Source organism: Dipodomys ordii, unplaced genomic scaffold (assembly GCF_000151885.1).
Source record: "Dipodomys ordii isolate 6190 unplaced genomic scaffold, Dord_2.0 Scaffold171, whole genome shotgun sequence".
NCBI lineage: Eukaryota > Metazoa > Chordata > Mammalia > Rodentia > Heteromyidae > Dipodomys > Dipodomys ordii.
Genome location: NW_012267387.1, coordinates 1,577,369 through 1,591,377, shown reverse-complemented (window position 1 = coordinate 1,591,377; position 14,009 = coordinate 1,577,369). Strand labels below are relative to the sequence as shown.

The 14,009-nt window shown below is 53.8% G+C and overlaps 3 protein-coding genes across 3 annotated transcripts in view; 1 reads left to right on the top strand and 2 right to left on the bottom strand.

Annotated features, from left to right (window-relative positions):
- The window catches only part of Angptl4 (angiopoietin-like 4), a 41,209-nt gene extending 40,458 nt beyond the window's left edge, over positions 1-751 (bottom strand). The window contains exon 1 of the mRNA XM_013033518.1: positions 524-751. Within this exon, the coding sequence (XP_012888972.1) occupies positions 524-751 (228 nt within the window). The remainder of the gene's footprint in view (positions 1-523) is intronic.
- Positions 632-12,548, top strand: Kank3 (KN motif and ankyrin repeat domains 3). The gene is made up of 12 exons (XM_013033487.1): positions 632-660; positions 767-843; positions 4,821-4,882; positions 5,703-6,986; positions 7,080-7,179; positions 7,328-7,519; positions 7,628-7,715; positions 8,125-8,341; positions 11,016-11,158; positions 11,304-11,504; positions 11,587-11,685; positions 12,232-12,548. The coding sequence occupies exons 3-12, from the start codon at positions 4,849-4,851 to the stop codon at positions 12,313-12,315; spliced, it is 2,442 nt and encodes an 813-aa protein (XP_012888941.1). The 5' UTR covers positions 632-660; positions 767-843; positions 4,821-4,848; the 3' UTR covers positions 12,316-12,548.
- Positions 12,549-12,966: 418 nt separating this feature from the next.
- Rps28 (ribosomal protein S28) lies at positions 12,967-13,988 on the bottom strand. Its single transcript, XM_013033546.1, has 4 exons — positions 13,914-13,988; positions 13,540-13,587; positions 13,191-13,325; positions 12,967-13,042 (listed from the first exon to the last, which is right to left on the bottom strand). Exons 1-3 carry the CDS (start codon positions 13,950-13,952, stop codon positions 13,203-13,205), a joined length of 210 nt encoding a protein of 69 aa, XP_012889000.1. The 5' UTR covers positions 13,953-13,988; the 3' UTR covers positions 12,967-13,042; positions 13,191-13,202.
- Between the last annotated feature and the right edge of the window lie 21 nt (positions 13,989-14,009).

Genomic DNA, 14,009 nt, shown 5'->3' with positions numbered 1-14,009 from the left:
GAGGTAGAGTGCTTGCCTTGAGCTGAAGAGCTGAGGGGCAGCGCCCAGACCCACAGTTCAAGCCCCATAATCAAAAAAAAAAAAAAAAAAAAAAAGGCACAGAAATCGTGTCCAGGCTCTGAAACAGAATTAGTACCAAAAAAATAAAAACTCCACAAAAACTCACCTTAGGTCTTTGAGCAACAATGCTCCCCAAAAGAGAAGGTGGCCACATGAAGAAGGTTTAGGAAGGAAGGCCAAAGCCCTGTGGTGGGGACTCATCAAGACTCTGGGAATTAAGTTGAAATAACATGAATCTCCTCGGAATACACTGCTCAGAAAAATCTCTTGAATCTACGCACTACTCATCCAGCTTGGCTTCCTCCTCTTCTGTGGCTCCCCCGTGGCCGCCCAGTGAATCAAACCCAAACTCCTTAGCCAGGAGCTGGACCACACTTTGCAACCGCTGGGACCCTCCCTGTAAGCCACGCCCCAGACCACACCTATTTATAAGACCACGCCCACACGCCCCACCCTGCCTTACCATTGGACAAAATCGGAGAACTTCGGGCGCTGGTTGGTTGGCATGGCCGTCAGTTCGGATCAAAGCCTTGATAACCGGCCCCCCGAGCTTCGAGGGGGCGGGCTCCGGTGCGGGCGCGGCCAGGGCTGCCGCTTCAGGTACTGCACCAGCTTGCGGGGTCCCCTGTGTGGGAAGGTCTTCGGGGGGTGGCCGGGGCACGCACCGGGACCGGAGGGGAGCTGTGCACATCCTATACTTTTGCAGGTTCCGCTTGCTGCGACGGGGTGGACGCTGCGTCCTGAGGCCGGGACCCCCTCAGACCCTGGGAGCCCACCCCCAAGGTAGGTAGCGAAGCGAGAAGGGAGGTGAGGGGAGTCTCTGAATTCAGGAAACCATCCCCCTGTTTCCCCTATGAGCTACTTATGGGACCCTTCCCCAGAGTCACTCCCGGACCATGGAGGGAACTGGGATCGCGCTGGTGCGGGGAAGGAGGGGGTACGGAAACGGTGTTGGGGGGAGGGACGGACAGATGGACGGCCTCCGGACCCGCGGACAATGGGCAGCGGATGGGACCGCCCGGAGGCTCTTCCTGTAGGAAACTGTTCTGTCCCTGCGAAGCTGACCTGGCTGTGTGTTGAGGGGTGGGGGTGAGGGTGGAGGGGTTGGGGGTGGGGAGGATCTGAGCACACCCCCTCCTCATGCTGTCATCTGTCCGCTCGCCACCTTCTGTGTCGTGGGCTCGAGGGGTCCATGTCAACGTTTGGAGGTGCCACCCCACCCCCCAGGCAGGCAGGGCCGCAGGTTCCCCAAGACCGGGAGGCGTTTGCTGATGGCACACAGCAATGCCTCCCGAAATAGGCCCAGGGGCGGGCGTGGGGGCGTGTGGCGTCGGCTCTGATGGCCTAATAAGGGGGTCTCAGGCTGAGGATCCGGATCCAGCACTGACAGCCACGGCCGGGCGGAAAGAAGAGGATGCCTGCACGCCCCATCACCGGGAAGCTGGAGCCCCCTGGAGCCATGGGCCTGGGGGTCCCCATGCCCAGGCTCCCCACTCCTGCTTGGGAGATGAAGGGGATCCGTAGTCTGTGTGCCAATTCTGGGGCTTGAACTCAGGGCCTGGGCGCTGTCCCTGCGGGTTTTTTGTTTTGTTTTCTTTCCTCAAGACACTTTGCTCTATTACTTGAGCCACAGATCTACTTACAGCTGTCTCTAGGATTTGTCTGCCAGGCAGGCTTTGAACCAGAATCCTCAAATCTCAGCCTCCTGAATAGCTAGGATCACAGGCTTGAGCCACTCAGGCTGTTTGTGAAAGGGAATCTTTGTAAATGGTCAAATATAAGTGGTGATTTGGCAACTTAAGCCACATGGAGACTCAAATCTTGCTTCTGCCCCCCTTGATTGCTCCGTGTGCCTGTTTCCCAACTGCACCACAGGGAAGGGAAATGATACTAGAAGGACTGAGCTGCACTCAATTCAGTGGCTCAGCTTATGATCTTAGCTACACAGAGATCAGGAGAAGGAGAATGGACAGCCCAGACAAGAAGTTCACAAGACCCCAATCTCAATAAAACCTTGATATAGTGGCAACCACCTATCATCCCAGCTACTTGAGAAGTGTAAAATAGGAAGAGAAAGGTCCAAGCCAGCCCCTACCCAAAAGGAGACTCTATTTGAAAAATAATGAACACAAAAAAGGGTTGGAGGCTTGGCTTAAGTGGTAGAGCACCTGCCTTGCAAGTTCAGGGCCTTGAGTTCAAGTCCCAAAATCCATCAAAACGTTAATATTCATGGATAAGGAATCCAGCACTGGAAATAAAAGGCAAAAATACTACTAGTTATTTACCACCCTGAGGCCATCATCCAGCCCAGATTTGGCTATGGCTGCCTCAACTAGTTCAGGTCTTAGGGATGGCCCACAGCTGTTTTTGCCATGGTAGAGCCTTGAATCTGGGGGCAGAGTGGGGGTGGGGGTGAAAATCTGGTCACTAGAGGAGAGGGCTAAGAGGATCCAATCACACACCGTGAGCCAGGCAGGTCTAGACCCCTGAACCCCTGGTTCAGGTTTTTTTTCCAAAACTCAGTTCTTCCCTGGCAATTTCCTGAAAACAAGTTTGGAGAAGCACTGGCTGTCCTGTCTCTGTACTGCCCTGTGGCCCTGCTGGCCAGCTCCTCACAGCTAGTGTGAGGGGACAGGAAACAGCTGCTTGGGGCCTGGAAGAGGCCCTGGATGGCCTTGGAGTGGAGAAGGAAATGGCAGAGGCTCAGGTTGGACAGAGTTGGAGAGCAGGAGTTTGGGGGAGGGGGTCCTCCCTCCTGGAGAGTAGAGGAAGTGACCACACTGAGCTGGCTGATGGGTGCCCAGGCACACAGGTGACCAGAAGGAATGCAAGAGGCAGGAAGGGGCAGCTGGGATAATTGCCAGAAAGCAGACAGGCAGAGGGCCAGGAGAGAGGTGATAGATTGGGGCTGGCTGGACTGTGTGGGACAGGCAGGCTGGGTATTTTTCACAAGGGATCCCGCAGATGGTAGGGAGAACCAATCTGAAGTTTTTCCACAGGCAGTGGACTTCATTGCTCTGTGCTTTGGTTTTCTCCATCTGTAAAATGTGAAATGTGAGTGGTAATAGAACTGGGGTGTGTGTTTGTGGCAGGGGGACAATTAATCAAGCACAGCAGGGAGTAATTCCCTTAAACCATCTTTCTCTTCCTGTGTGCCCCCCTCATTCTCTTCCTTCTTCCTCCTTTTCCCTCTCTTCTTTCCCTTGCGTCTCCCTTTTCTCTCCTCCTCCTCTTGTTCTTTCCCCTACTCCTCCCTCATTCTTTTCCTCCCTTCCTCTCTTGCTCTTTTTGTCTCTGTCTCTCCTTCCTCTCCCTCCTCTCTCAGTGCTATAGATAAAGCCCAGGTCCTTCCACATACGAGGCAAGTGCTCTACCACTTAAGCCACATCCCCCAGTCTTGTACTCACGTCTGACTCTGCCAACTATCACATTATTTGATGTGACCCAGTCTCTCACTTTCTTAGAGTCTCTCTGATATCACTGAAGGAGTCATCCGTCCTCCTTTTTCACGAGGAGTCAGAGCATTGGCATCTGGGTGCTTGTACTTCTGTGTGTGTGTGTGTGTGTGTGCGCGCGCGCATGCACACGCGCGCATGTATATTTGGTATTTGGTAGTCCTGGGGTTGAACTCAGGGCTTCATGCCTGATTAGCTGGCACTGTATCACTTGACCTATGCCTCCAGACTTCCTTTTAAAAAAAAAATCAGTTATGGGCTTGAATTTTGGGCCTACGCACTATCCCTGAGCTCTTGTTCAAGGATAGCACTCTACTACTTTGAGTCACAGCTCCACTTCCAGCTTTTTGGTGGTTCATTGAAGTTAAAAGTTTCATGGACTTCCTTGCTTGGTTGGCTTGGAATCTTCATCCTCAGATTTCAGCCTCCTGAGTAGCTGGGATTACAAGCCTGAGTCATTGTCACCCAGCTCCAGCCTTGCTTTTCTCTAGTTATTTTGGAAATGAGTCTTATAGCTGAAGCTGGGCACCGGTGGCTCATGCCTATAATCCTAACTACTTAGGAGGCTGAGATCTGAGGACCAGGAACCTACCATGAGACTTTTTTTTTTTTTTGTCAGTCATGGGGCTTGAACTCTAGGCCTGGGCGCAGTCCCTCAGCTCTTCAGCTCAAGGCTAGCACTCTACCACTTGAGCCACAGCACCACTTCCGAATTTTTCTGCTTATGTGGTTCTGAGGAATTGAACCCAGGGCCTCATGCATGCAAGGCAAAGCACTCTACCACTGAGCCACCTTCCCAGCCCCCTCCATGGGATTCTTATCTCCAGTAATCCATGAGAAAATTGGAAATGACACTGTGTCTCAAAGTGGTGCTAGCCTTGAGCAAATGAGCTCAGGGACAGCACCAAGGCCCAGAGTTCAAGCCCTATGACAACAACAACAAAAACAAAGCAGTCTCATGGACTTTCCTACCTGGGCTAACTTCCAACCATGATCCTCAGACCTCAGCCTCCTGAGTAGCTAGGATTACAGATGTGATCCATTGGTGCCCAGCTTATTCTTAGGTTCTTAATCATCTTCCTTTCTTTAATACTTTCCTGCTTCTGATCTTGCCCAGGCTGGAACCTGGGGGTCTCTACCAGAATCCTAAACTTCAAAGTCTCTCTAGGGAGGAGGAAGGAAAGGGCCTGTGAGGAAGATTGGAGGATGAATGTGAGGAGAAAAGCCCTTGGATCTGTTCAAGCTGGAGGAACAGGGCTGGGACCCTACCTTCATTTCTCTGTGGGCTTTTTTTTTTCTCTTTAGGTTGTGTCTGACAGCTACTCCAAGAATCATGGCCAAGTTTGCCCTGAATCAGAATCTTCCTGGTGAGTGTGCAAAATGGGATGTGTGAGGCCAGACCACAGCTGGTGTGTGTTCATGTACAGCCCAGCAGTGCCCCCTGCCTCTTCCTCCTCATCTTCCTCCTCCTTTTCTTCATGTGTGTGTACTGCGCGCCTGCTCCAGCACTGGGACTTGAACTTAGGGCCTCACACTCACCTGACTTTTTTTGCCCACGGCTGGTATACTACCACTTGAGCTAGAACTCTACTTCCAGCCTTTTGCTCGTTAATTGGAGATGTGTCTCTTCGATTGTGTGCCCAGGCTGGCTTTGAACCAGGATCTTCATATCTCAGCCTTCTGAGTAGCTAGGATTACAGGCATGAGCCACCAGCACCCAGCTACAGATATTTTTCTTGCTGACTGCTGTATATAGAAAAATTATAGCTGGAGGCTGAGATCTGAGGATCGCCGTTCAAAGCCAGCCCAGGCCAGAAAGTCCGTGAGACTCTAATCTCTCCAATGAACCAACAGAAAACCAGAAGTGATTTTCTGTGGTTCAAGTAGTAGAGCGCTCGCTTTGAGCTGAAGAGCTCAGAGACAGTGCCCAGGCCCAGAGTTCAAGCCCAAGACCAACAAAAAGAAAAAAGAGAGAAAGAAAGAAAAAAGTTGTAGAGTCCCAATGGGTGCTCAATAAACGCACGATTGCATGCTTATTTGGGCGCAGATAGCTGTGAGGATTGGGTGGGTATGCATGCAGATGCATGGTAGGGATATGGGGGTGGGCTGCCTACAAATGTCCCTTCTCTCTGAGGACTCCTGGGCCTGATGCCTGCCATCCCCATCCCCCTCCTGTCACACCTTCAGACCTGGGCGGTCCTCACTTGTGCACAGTCCCTTCTGGGAGTGCCCGCAGCCCGAGCTCGCCTTACTCGGTGGAAACACCGTACGGCTTCCATTTGGACTTGGACTTCCTTAAGTACGTGGAAGAGCTGGAGCGCGGCCCCGCGGCGCGCCGGGCACCGGTACCTCCACCGCCCCCGCGTCGTCCCCGCGCGTCCCGGCCGGGCCTCGCGGGGGTGCGCAGCCCAGGAGCCTGGACCTCCAGCGAGTCTCTAGCCAGTGACGACGGAGGAGCTTTGGGTGCCCTCTCCCCACGGGCATCCCCGGGGCTCTTGTTGCCACCGCTGTCACCAAGCACACTCGTGCGTAACCCGCGAGTGGAGCACACGCTGCTGGAGACCAGCCGGCGCCTGGAGCAGGCCCAGGCTCACGAGCGAGCGCTCAGCCCTTCCGGCTCGGCCCAGCGCAGCCCGCGGGGGTCCCGCCGCGGAAGCCCCTCCCCCAGCCCCGCCCCCGCCTCTCCGGGCCCCGCTCAACTCCAGCGAGTGCGGGAGCAGATGGCCTTGGCGCTGCGGCGCCTGCGCGAGCTGGAGGACCAGGCGCGCGCACTGCCCGAGCTCCGGGAGCAAGTGCGCGCCCTGCGCGCCGAGAAGGCACAGCTACTGGCCGTGCGCGCGCAGCAGCCAGAGGCCGACGAGGAAACCGAGGCACGCCCTGACAAGCTCGCCCAGCTGCGGCGGCTCACCGAACGTCTAGCCATCCCCGACCGTGGAGTCCGCTCCAGGGCCAGCCTCCGGGCTGACAGTTCCGACGGGTTGGCTGCAAGGCGCAGCGAGGGCTCGCTCCAAATCCTAGACGGGGCGGCCTTGATCCCCGATGGGGCGCCCCAGATCCAGGAGGCGGGCACCGAGGCTCTGTACCAGACTCGAGAGACCGGTACTCAGGCCGTGCCTGAGATCCGGGAGGCCGGCGTGGATGCGGTCCCTAAGACCGTTGAAGCGGACGCGTGGGTGACCGAGTCACTGCTGGGGCTGCCCGAGGCTGCAGAGCGCGAGCTGGAGCTGCTGCGCGCCAGCCTGGAGCACCAGCGCGGGGTGAGCGAACTCCTCCAGATCCGATTGCAGGAGCTGGAGGCCCGCATGGCGGTGGAGGTGGATGAGGCTCTGGAGACCGGGTCCCAGCCGCGTGAGGCCGCCACCCAGACTCCCTGGGTTTGTGCAGAGAAGACCACACAGACCGAGTCCACCGCTTTGACTCTGGAGAACCTGCCTGGACCCATGTCAGCGGATAAGGCCGAGGCCCCCGCCAGTGAGTCCCTGAACTGCTGCACCCCTAGCTAAGTAAGCCCTAGTGGGCTGTCTGCAGGATTCAAACTCAGAGCCCTCTTCTGATCTCTGCCAGGCACCCTCAAATCCATCATGAAGAGGAGAGACGGTACGCCTAGTGCCCAGTCCAGTCCTGGACCCAAGAGCCTGAAGTTTGTAGGGGTCTCCAACGGAAAGTGAGCAGATTTCCCTTTCCCAATGGCAATAGCTGTGGGGACATAGACGGGCGGTGAATCCCAGATGTCCCTCTGGTCGCCACGTGCAGTCTTCAATCTCCTTCACCCCTAGGGACCCTCAACAAACCCCCCTCCTTCCTGTCCCCAGGTATGAGAGCTCATCCAGCGATGACAGCGACATTGAAGGCAATGCTGAACCCCCCCAAAACAACTCTTCCGACACCGGGGATGAGAGCGGTAGGGACTCTGACCCAGACACCCCTGGTCCTCCCAATGAAGATGCTGAGGGGGACACGGAGCCTGAAGCACAATCAGAGCCTCAGCCAGAGTCACAGGAGAGGTGTGTGGCTCCAGAGGTCTAGAATGTGTGTTGCGGGGGGCGGGCGGGAGCTGCCCTCCTCCCGATCGCCCCCAGATTCCTCCTGAGCCTCGCCCTGCCTCCCCGCAGGTGCGAGCTGAGCCCGCGGTTGAGGGAGGCATGCATCGCACTACGTAGGCAGCTGAGCCGGCACCGCGGAGGCACCCGCGATGGCAGCGTGAGTGTAGGGGACCCCATTTCTGGAGGGGGAGGTCCCCACCGAGGCCCTTCCCTGACTGTCTCAGGGAAGCGCACCGCATTCCTAGAGTGGGAATTCCAAGCTCAGGCTGACCTGGTCCCAGGCTTTCCAAAGCCATCTCTGTCCCAGGGCAAGCGCTGCTATTTCCTTGTTACCTCCCCCACCCCCAAACACCCCCTCAAGCCCTAGCTCCACTCCTGGACTCCCAAAATGGCAAGTACTCACCGCTTCCCCTGAGATCCCCCATGATTTGGGGGGGTGACCCCAAGTCCTCGGCCTGGGTTCTGGAAGTCTCCCCTACCACCAAGGTCACCAAAGGGGCCGTCACCTCGCCCCCTATATCAGCCACTCGGCCTTGGACCCCCGTGGATACCTTTGTCCCCTGCAGAGCGCCGCACGTCTGGTGGCCCAGGAGTGGTTTCGAGTGTCCAGCCAGCGGCGCTCCCAGGCTGAGCCTGTCGCCAGGATGCTGCGCGGGGTGGTAAGCCTGGGACCCGAGCTGCTGGCACACGTGGTGAACCTGGCTGATGGCAACGGGAACACGGCTCTGCACTACAGCGTGTCTCACGGGAACCTGGCTATCTCTAGCTTGCTGCTGGATACCGGTTAGAGCCACAAAGAGTAAAAGGAGGGCCAGGGTTGGGGGACCTTGATAGGAGGAAATGAAGAAAAAAAGGATGACCGGCAGAGGGCACCACCGGGCTTTCCTCCGGTTAACAAGATTTCTTCCTGGATGGATAGATTGCTAAAGGTTGTGTATGTGTGCCAATCCTGGGGTTTGAACTCAAGGCCTAAGCACTGTCCTTAAGCTTTTTTGAGACTAGCATTCTACCACTTGAGCCACAGCTCCACTTCCAGCTTTTTGGTAGTTAATTGAAGAGTTTCAGGGATCCTTCCTGGGTTGTCTTCAAATTGTGATCCTCAGATCTCAGCTGGGATTACAGGCATAAACTGCTGCTAAGGGTTTTTTGATCCACCACAGCCTCAGCTCTGCACTGATACACAGCTTTGGGACCAAACAGAACTCAATTAGGGCATGGCCTAACTCTTGCTAGCTTTAACTTGTTCATCCAAAATAGGGGCAGTAACCCCTCCCTCCCTGTGCAGCTGTGACAACACCCTCAAAACTGCCAGGCAAGAAGTAGCTCAATAAATGGCCACTAGGCCCTCTGTCCCTTCATCTCCAGCTTCTAGGGAAGGTACTCACTTGTTAAGGCACTGACAACACCCCCTTCAAAGCACTGGGGTGCTCTCCCCCACCCACCTGCCTTCGGCTTTCAGCCACTTCCCCTCTGCATCAGGGAATACTGGGGTGGAATGGACCATAGGCCATCACTGTCCCTACCTACCAATTTCTAGATTATTTTGGCTAGGTGCTCTAGTGCTCACACCTGTAATCTCAGCTACTCAAGAAGCTGAGATCTGAAGATCAAATTTTGAAGCCAGCCTATGCAGGAAAGTTTGTGAGACTCACCTCTAATTAGTAAAAAAAAACAAAGTTGACGTTTAGTTTAAGTCGTAGAGTGCTTAGAGCAAAAAATAAAGCTCAGAAGCTGGGTACCAGTGGCTCTGTAATCCTAGCTACTCTGGAGGCTGAGATCTGAGGATCACAGTTCAAGACCAGCCTGGGCAGGAATAGCCATGAGACTTTTTTCCAATTAACCACCAGAAAACCATACGTTGTTTTGTGGCCCTCACTTTTAGCTGAAGAGCTGAGGGACAGTGCCCACACCCAGAGTTCAAGTCCAACAACTAACCACCCCCCAAAAAAAAATAGATGGCCAGAATTAGCTGGGTACCCCTGCAATCCTAGCTACTCAAGAGGCTGAAAACTGAGGAGCAGGGTTTGAAGCCAGCACAGGGAGGAAAGTGAGACTCTTCAATTAATCACAGAAAAAGCCAGAGGTAGCACTGTGGATCAGGTGGTAGAGTGCTAGGCTTGAGCAAAAGGAGCCCAGGGATAGTGACCAGGCCAAGTTCAAGCCCCATGACCAGTGGGGGTTGAGAGGAAGATGAACAGAATAACCACGTGGACAGCTTAATAAACTTATTTCAGTTCAGTCTAGTCATTCACCAGCTGGTTACTTTTTGGAGGCTCAATCTGTTCAATAACCCTCCTAGCTTTGGGAAAACGGTTTTACCAGGGACCATTCCTTTCCATGTGGCAACTGTCACTCTCTCCATCACTGCATGACATTATTTTCTATTCCCTGATTAGGACAGTTATATTTAGATCAGGGCCTACCAGTAATGACCACTCCCCAATTTGATTTTGTATATAGTCATTTCCAAAGAGTCATACAGGAACCAGGAGATTGGACATTGACATCTTTCTGAATAGTGGGGTTTGAATTTAGGGCTTCATACTAACTTGACTGACACCCAACAACTTGAACCATATCACCAGCTCTGTTTTTAGGTGCTGTTCCTGAGCAAATTTTGCTCACGGCTGGTGGCTCTACCACATTGAGCCACAGCACCACTTCTGGTTTTTGAGTGGTTAATTGGATATTAGTCTCACAGGTCTTTTTTGTCCAGGCAGGCTTTGAACCCTGATCCTCAGATCTCAGCCACTTGAGTAGCTAGGATTATAGGTGTGAACCACCAGCACCCAGCTTCTTGAAAACTTTTCTATGCATGTTGGCTTTAAATTTCAATCCTCCAGATCTCAGCTGACTACATTAGGTAGGTGCCCAGCAACTTTGATATACCTCTGTGTGCCACTCCTAGGATTTTAACTCAGGGCCAAGACAGTCATTTCTTTGCTCAAGGCTAGCACTTTAACACTTACTACAGCACCACTCCCAGCTTTCTGGTGGTTAATTGGAGCTAAGTTTCATGGACCTTCCTGCCTGAGCTGGCTTCTAACTGTAATCATCAGATCTCAGCTCCTGAGTAGCGAGGATTACAGGCAGGAGCCACTGGCACCTAACCTGACATATCTTCTTACCAGACATGTCAACACCTATTTGGGGATTCTAGAGAAATCACTAGAGCTAGTCTTATAGCTCATGGTAGGATATAGTTGACATCCTGGACTTAGACCAGGAGGTTTAAACAGGCAGGTACCTAGACCACCCTTAATTTCTCCAGTGAAATAAGGATAACAAAAATACCCAATTAACTCAGCCAACAGATGTGCACTGAGCACCTACTATGTGCCTCAAGTCTTTGAGAAAATACAGTCCCTAAGACTTCACTAGACTGAAGTGGGAACCAGTGTTGAAGAGAGCACTGAGGCCGAGGGAACAGGGCTTGACCAACTCTTGTCCCTCTTAGGAGTCTGTGAGGTCAACCAGCAGAACCGAGCTGGCTACTCGGCACTCATGTTGGCTGCGCTCACCTCTGCAAGGCAGGAAGAAGACATGACTGTAATCCAGAGGCTCTTCAGCATGGGCGATGTCAATGCCAAAGCCAGCCAGGTATGTGGATGATCCTACTCTGACCAAGTTGGGGGTCGGGGGGTGGGGTGGTGGTGGTGTCACTTTTCACTTTGAGCATTAAGCCCAGCCCCTGACCTCTTCTCCCAGGCCCTGCTCCAGCTATGTCTTCTTCCCCATTTCCCAGACAGGACAGACAGCCCTCATGTTGGCCATCACCCATGGGCGCCAGGACATGGTGGCAGCCCTGCTGGAATGCGGGGCCGATGTCAACACACAGGATGCAGATGGGGCCACTGCACTGATGTGTGCCAGCGAGTATGGACGCCTGGACACTGTTCGGCTGCTGCTGGCCCAACCAGGCTGCGATCCTGCCATCCTGGACAATGTAAGCTGCTACCGTGGAGTAGGCTTGGGGATCCTGTGTGCCCACCAGTGGCTCAGGGACCTGATGTTCCACTATTCCTCAGGAGGGAACCAGTGCCCTGGCCATTGCCCTGGAGGCTGAGCAGGATGAGGTGGCAGCTCTGCTGCATGCACACCTGAGCACCAGCCAACCTGACTCCCAGGTGAGTGTGGTCAAATTAACAGCATCTGGGCTGTTAGACCAATCAGACCCAAGGATGCTAAAACGGTGACACCCCCAGGCCCACCTTCCTGCAGAGGATTCTCATGCTTAGGACTTGGTTATTTGTCCTATGAACTCCATGAAGCATATTAAAGTCATACCTAGTTTGTTGGTCAGCTACCGCTCCGGGCCCCTAGCAGACTATCACAGGGTGTGGAGTGCCAGGCCCCGGGGGAAGACCATACCCAAGGGGTAGAGTCTACTTGGACAGCAAGTCTCAGGCTATCCTCAGCATATTTACCAATCTCCCAACCTGCCATCACCCTACACCTACCCCACTGTAGAGATGAGGAACTAGAGGACCAAGTGCTCCTCCACATCACACAAAGGCAGAATTGTGATTCCAACCAAGAGAACCACAATAAAGGGTAGGTTTTTCCTTCACAGAAGAGACTTCTGCCAGATTCCACATCCATAAGCCTAGGAGGTGAAAGCCACCCTCCCCACCTGTAAGAGACCCAAATAGCACCTCTTCCCTTTTCTCTAGTGCCAGTCACTCCCAGAGTCCCACACAACCACACCTGCTCAAGGAGAATGCAGTGACCATGGAGAGGACTCGCAGCCTCAGTGATCAGCCAACAGACCCAATGCCAAATGTCCTCTCAGCCAGTGCCTCTGGGTCAGAGATAGGCCCAGATGCTCTGTCCAGATGCTCATTATACAGAAACGCAGTTCCAGTTGTTCAGTGCCAGGAAAGGCTCACCTGGACCCCCCCAAGGTGAGGTGGGTTTAAGGAATGGCACAGCTTCTGCCCCACCATTCACTAAGTTGTTTTCTTTTTTCCTAATAAAGCTTTTCTTCTAAGCATGTGTTTCATCTGAGGGGCAGTGGGACTGGGGACACACAACACATGATTCCTCTTGTTGGGAAAACCGTATTCTCAAGGCATGCAGAAGGCCTAAGTCAACTTGAAGCCCAAAAGCCAGGGCCAATATAAACCCCAGCCAGTGTTTAAGCTGGTACTATCTCACATCTGTAATCTCAGCTACCTGGATGCAGACAACATCAAGGTTTGAGACAAGCCAGTCAAAAGCAGTTTGCAAGACCTCATCTCAACCAAGCAGAGTATGAAAGGAACAGATCTGTTATAATAGCTAGAGGTCCAGATTGGCCTGGGCAGAAATTCAAGACCCTAGCTGAAAAAACTAAAGAAGAGCTGGGGGAGAGGGATGGGAACAAACCCTAGTGCTGCCAAAAATTAAAAAAAAAAAAAACACCTAAATTGGCATATAAAGAAACACTTTATTTAACAGTTGCAGGTCATCCCGAGGGCCAAATAGATGTGTATATCCAGGACCCTGTAAACAGACATAAGCATGAGCTGCGATAGACCCCCGGCCAAATGGCAGAGTCCCTCTTGCCAGACTCTGCGGTTCCCTTCTGTCTCCCCAAACCCTCTACCCACGGGTTAACCAAAGGTCTCACAGGAGCAGGTTCTGCACCCACCAGCACCGAAGTTCAGCGCAACCTCCGAGCTTCTCGTTCCGACTCCAACAGCGTGAGTACGTCGCCCTCCCGCACGGGGCCTTTCACGTTTCGGATGATGGAGCGGCTGGTGTCGTCCATAAATTCTACTCGTACCTACGAGCCCACCGGAAGAGCAGGAAGAAGTTAGGGTGGGTCGTTGTTAGCATGGCGTGAGAAGTCCATTAAGGATTCCGACGCAGATGCCCTGGCAGCGTCGGGGAGAGGGCCGGATCCCGGACACAGTAAACTATTTCTCAAGTTCCATCTGCCACGGATCTGTCATAAGGGGATCAGAACCCAGGAACTCATCGGAGTGCCCAACACTCACCTGTGTGCACTGTCCCTGAGAGCCGGTCCTGCCCAGCACTTTGGTGACCTAGAGAAAAGAAGCTACATGTCAGGCCGGACGCCGGTGTTTCACGACAGGAAGCTGAGATCTGTGGATAGCAATTCAAAGCCAGCCCGGGCAAGAAAGTGCGAGCGATTTATCCCCAATTAACCAGCAAAAGGTCGAGTAGAGGCGTGGCTCAAGTAGTAAAGCGGCAGCCTTGAGCACAAAAACTCAGACAGAGCCCAGGCCCTGCGTTCAAGCCCCAGAATCGGCACACACAGAGGAGGAAGCTACCGTCAGATCCGGCTCACCCCGCTTTCCTACGCTTTTTTTCCCTTTCCCAGCTCCCCCAAGTCGGGCTCCCGCCTCACCCTAGCCAGCTTGATGGGCTGCACACGACTCGTGTCCATAATGGCGGCTGCGGCGGTCTGGCGGAGAGGAATCACGTGGTCCGGGGCAAGTATTTA

Excerpts from the sequence above, each read along its gene's own strand:
- Kank3 (XM_013033487.1), top strand. The coding sequence starts at position 4,849 with ATGGCCAAGTTTGCCCTGAATCAGAATCTTCCTG. Across the intron at positions 7,716-8,124 it reads GAGGCACCCGCGATGGCAGC|AGCGCCGCACGTCTGGTGGC; the intron begins GTGAGTGTAGGG and ends TGTCCCCTGCAG. Across the intron at positions 8,342-11,015 it reads TAGCTTGCTGCTGGATACCG|GAGTCTGTGAGGTCAACCAG; the intron begins GTTAGAGCCACA and ends TGTCCCTCTTAG.
- Rps28 (XM_013033546.1), bottom strand. The coding sequence starts at position 13,952 with ATGGACACGAGTCGTGTGCAGCCCATCAAGCTGGCTAGG. Across the intron at positions 13,588-13,913 it reads AGCCCATCAAGCTGGCTAGG|GTCACCAAAGTGCTGGGCAG; the intron begins GTGAGGCGGGAG and ends TCTTTTCTCTAG. Across the intron at positions 13,326-13,539 it reads CTCAGGGACAGTGCACACAG|GTACGAGTAGAATTTATGGA; the intron begins GTGAGTGTTGGG and ends GTGGGCTCGTAG.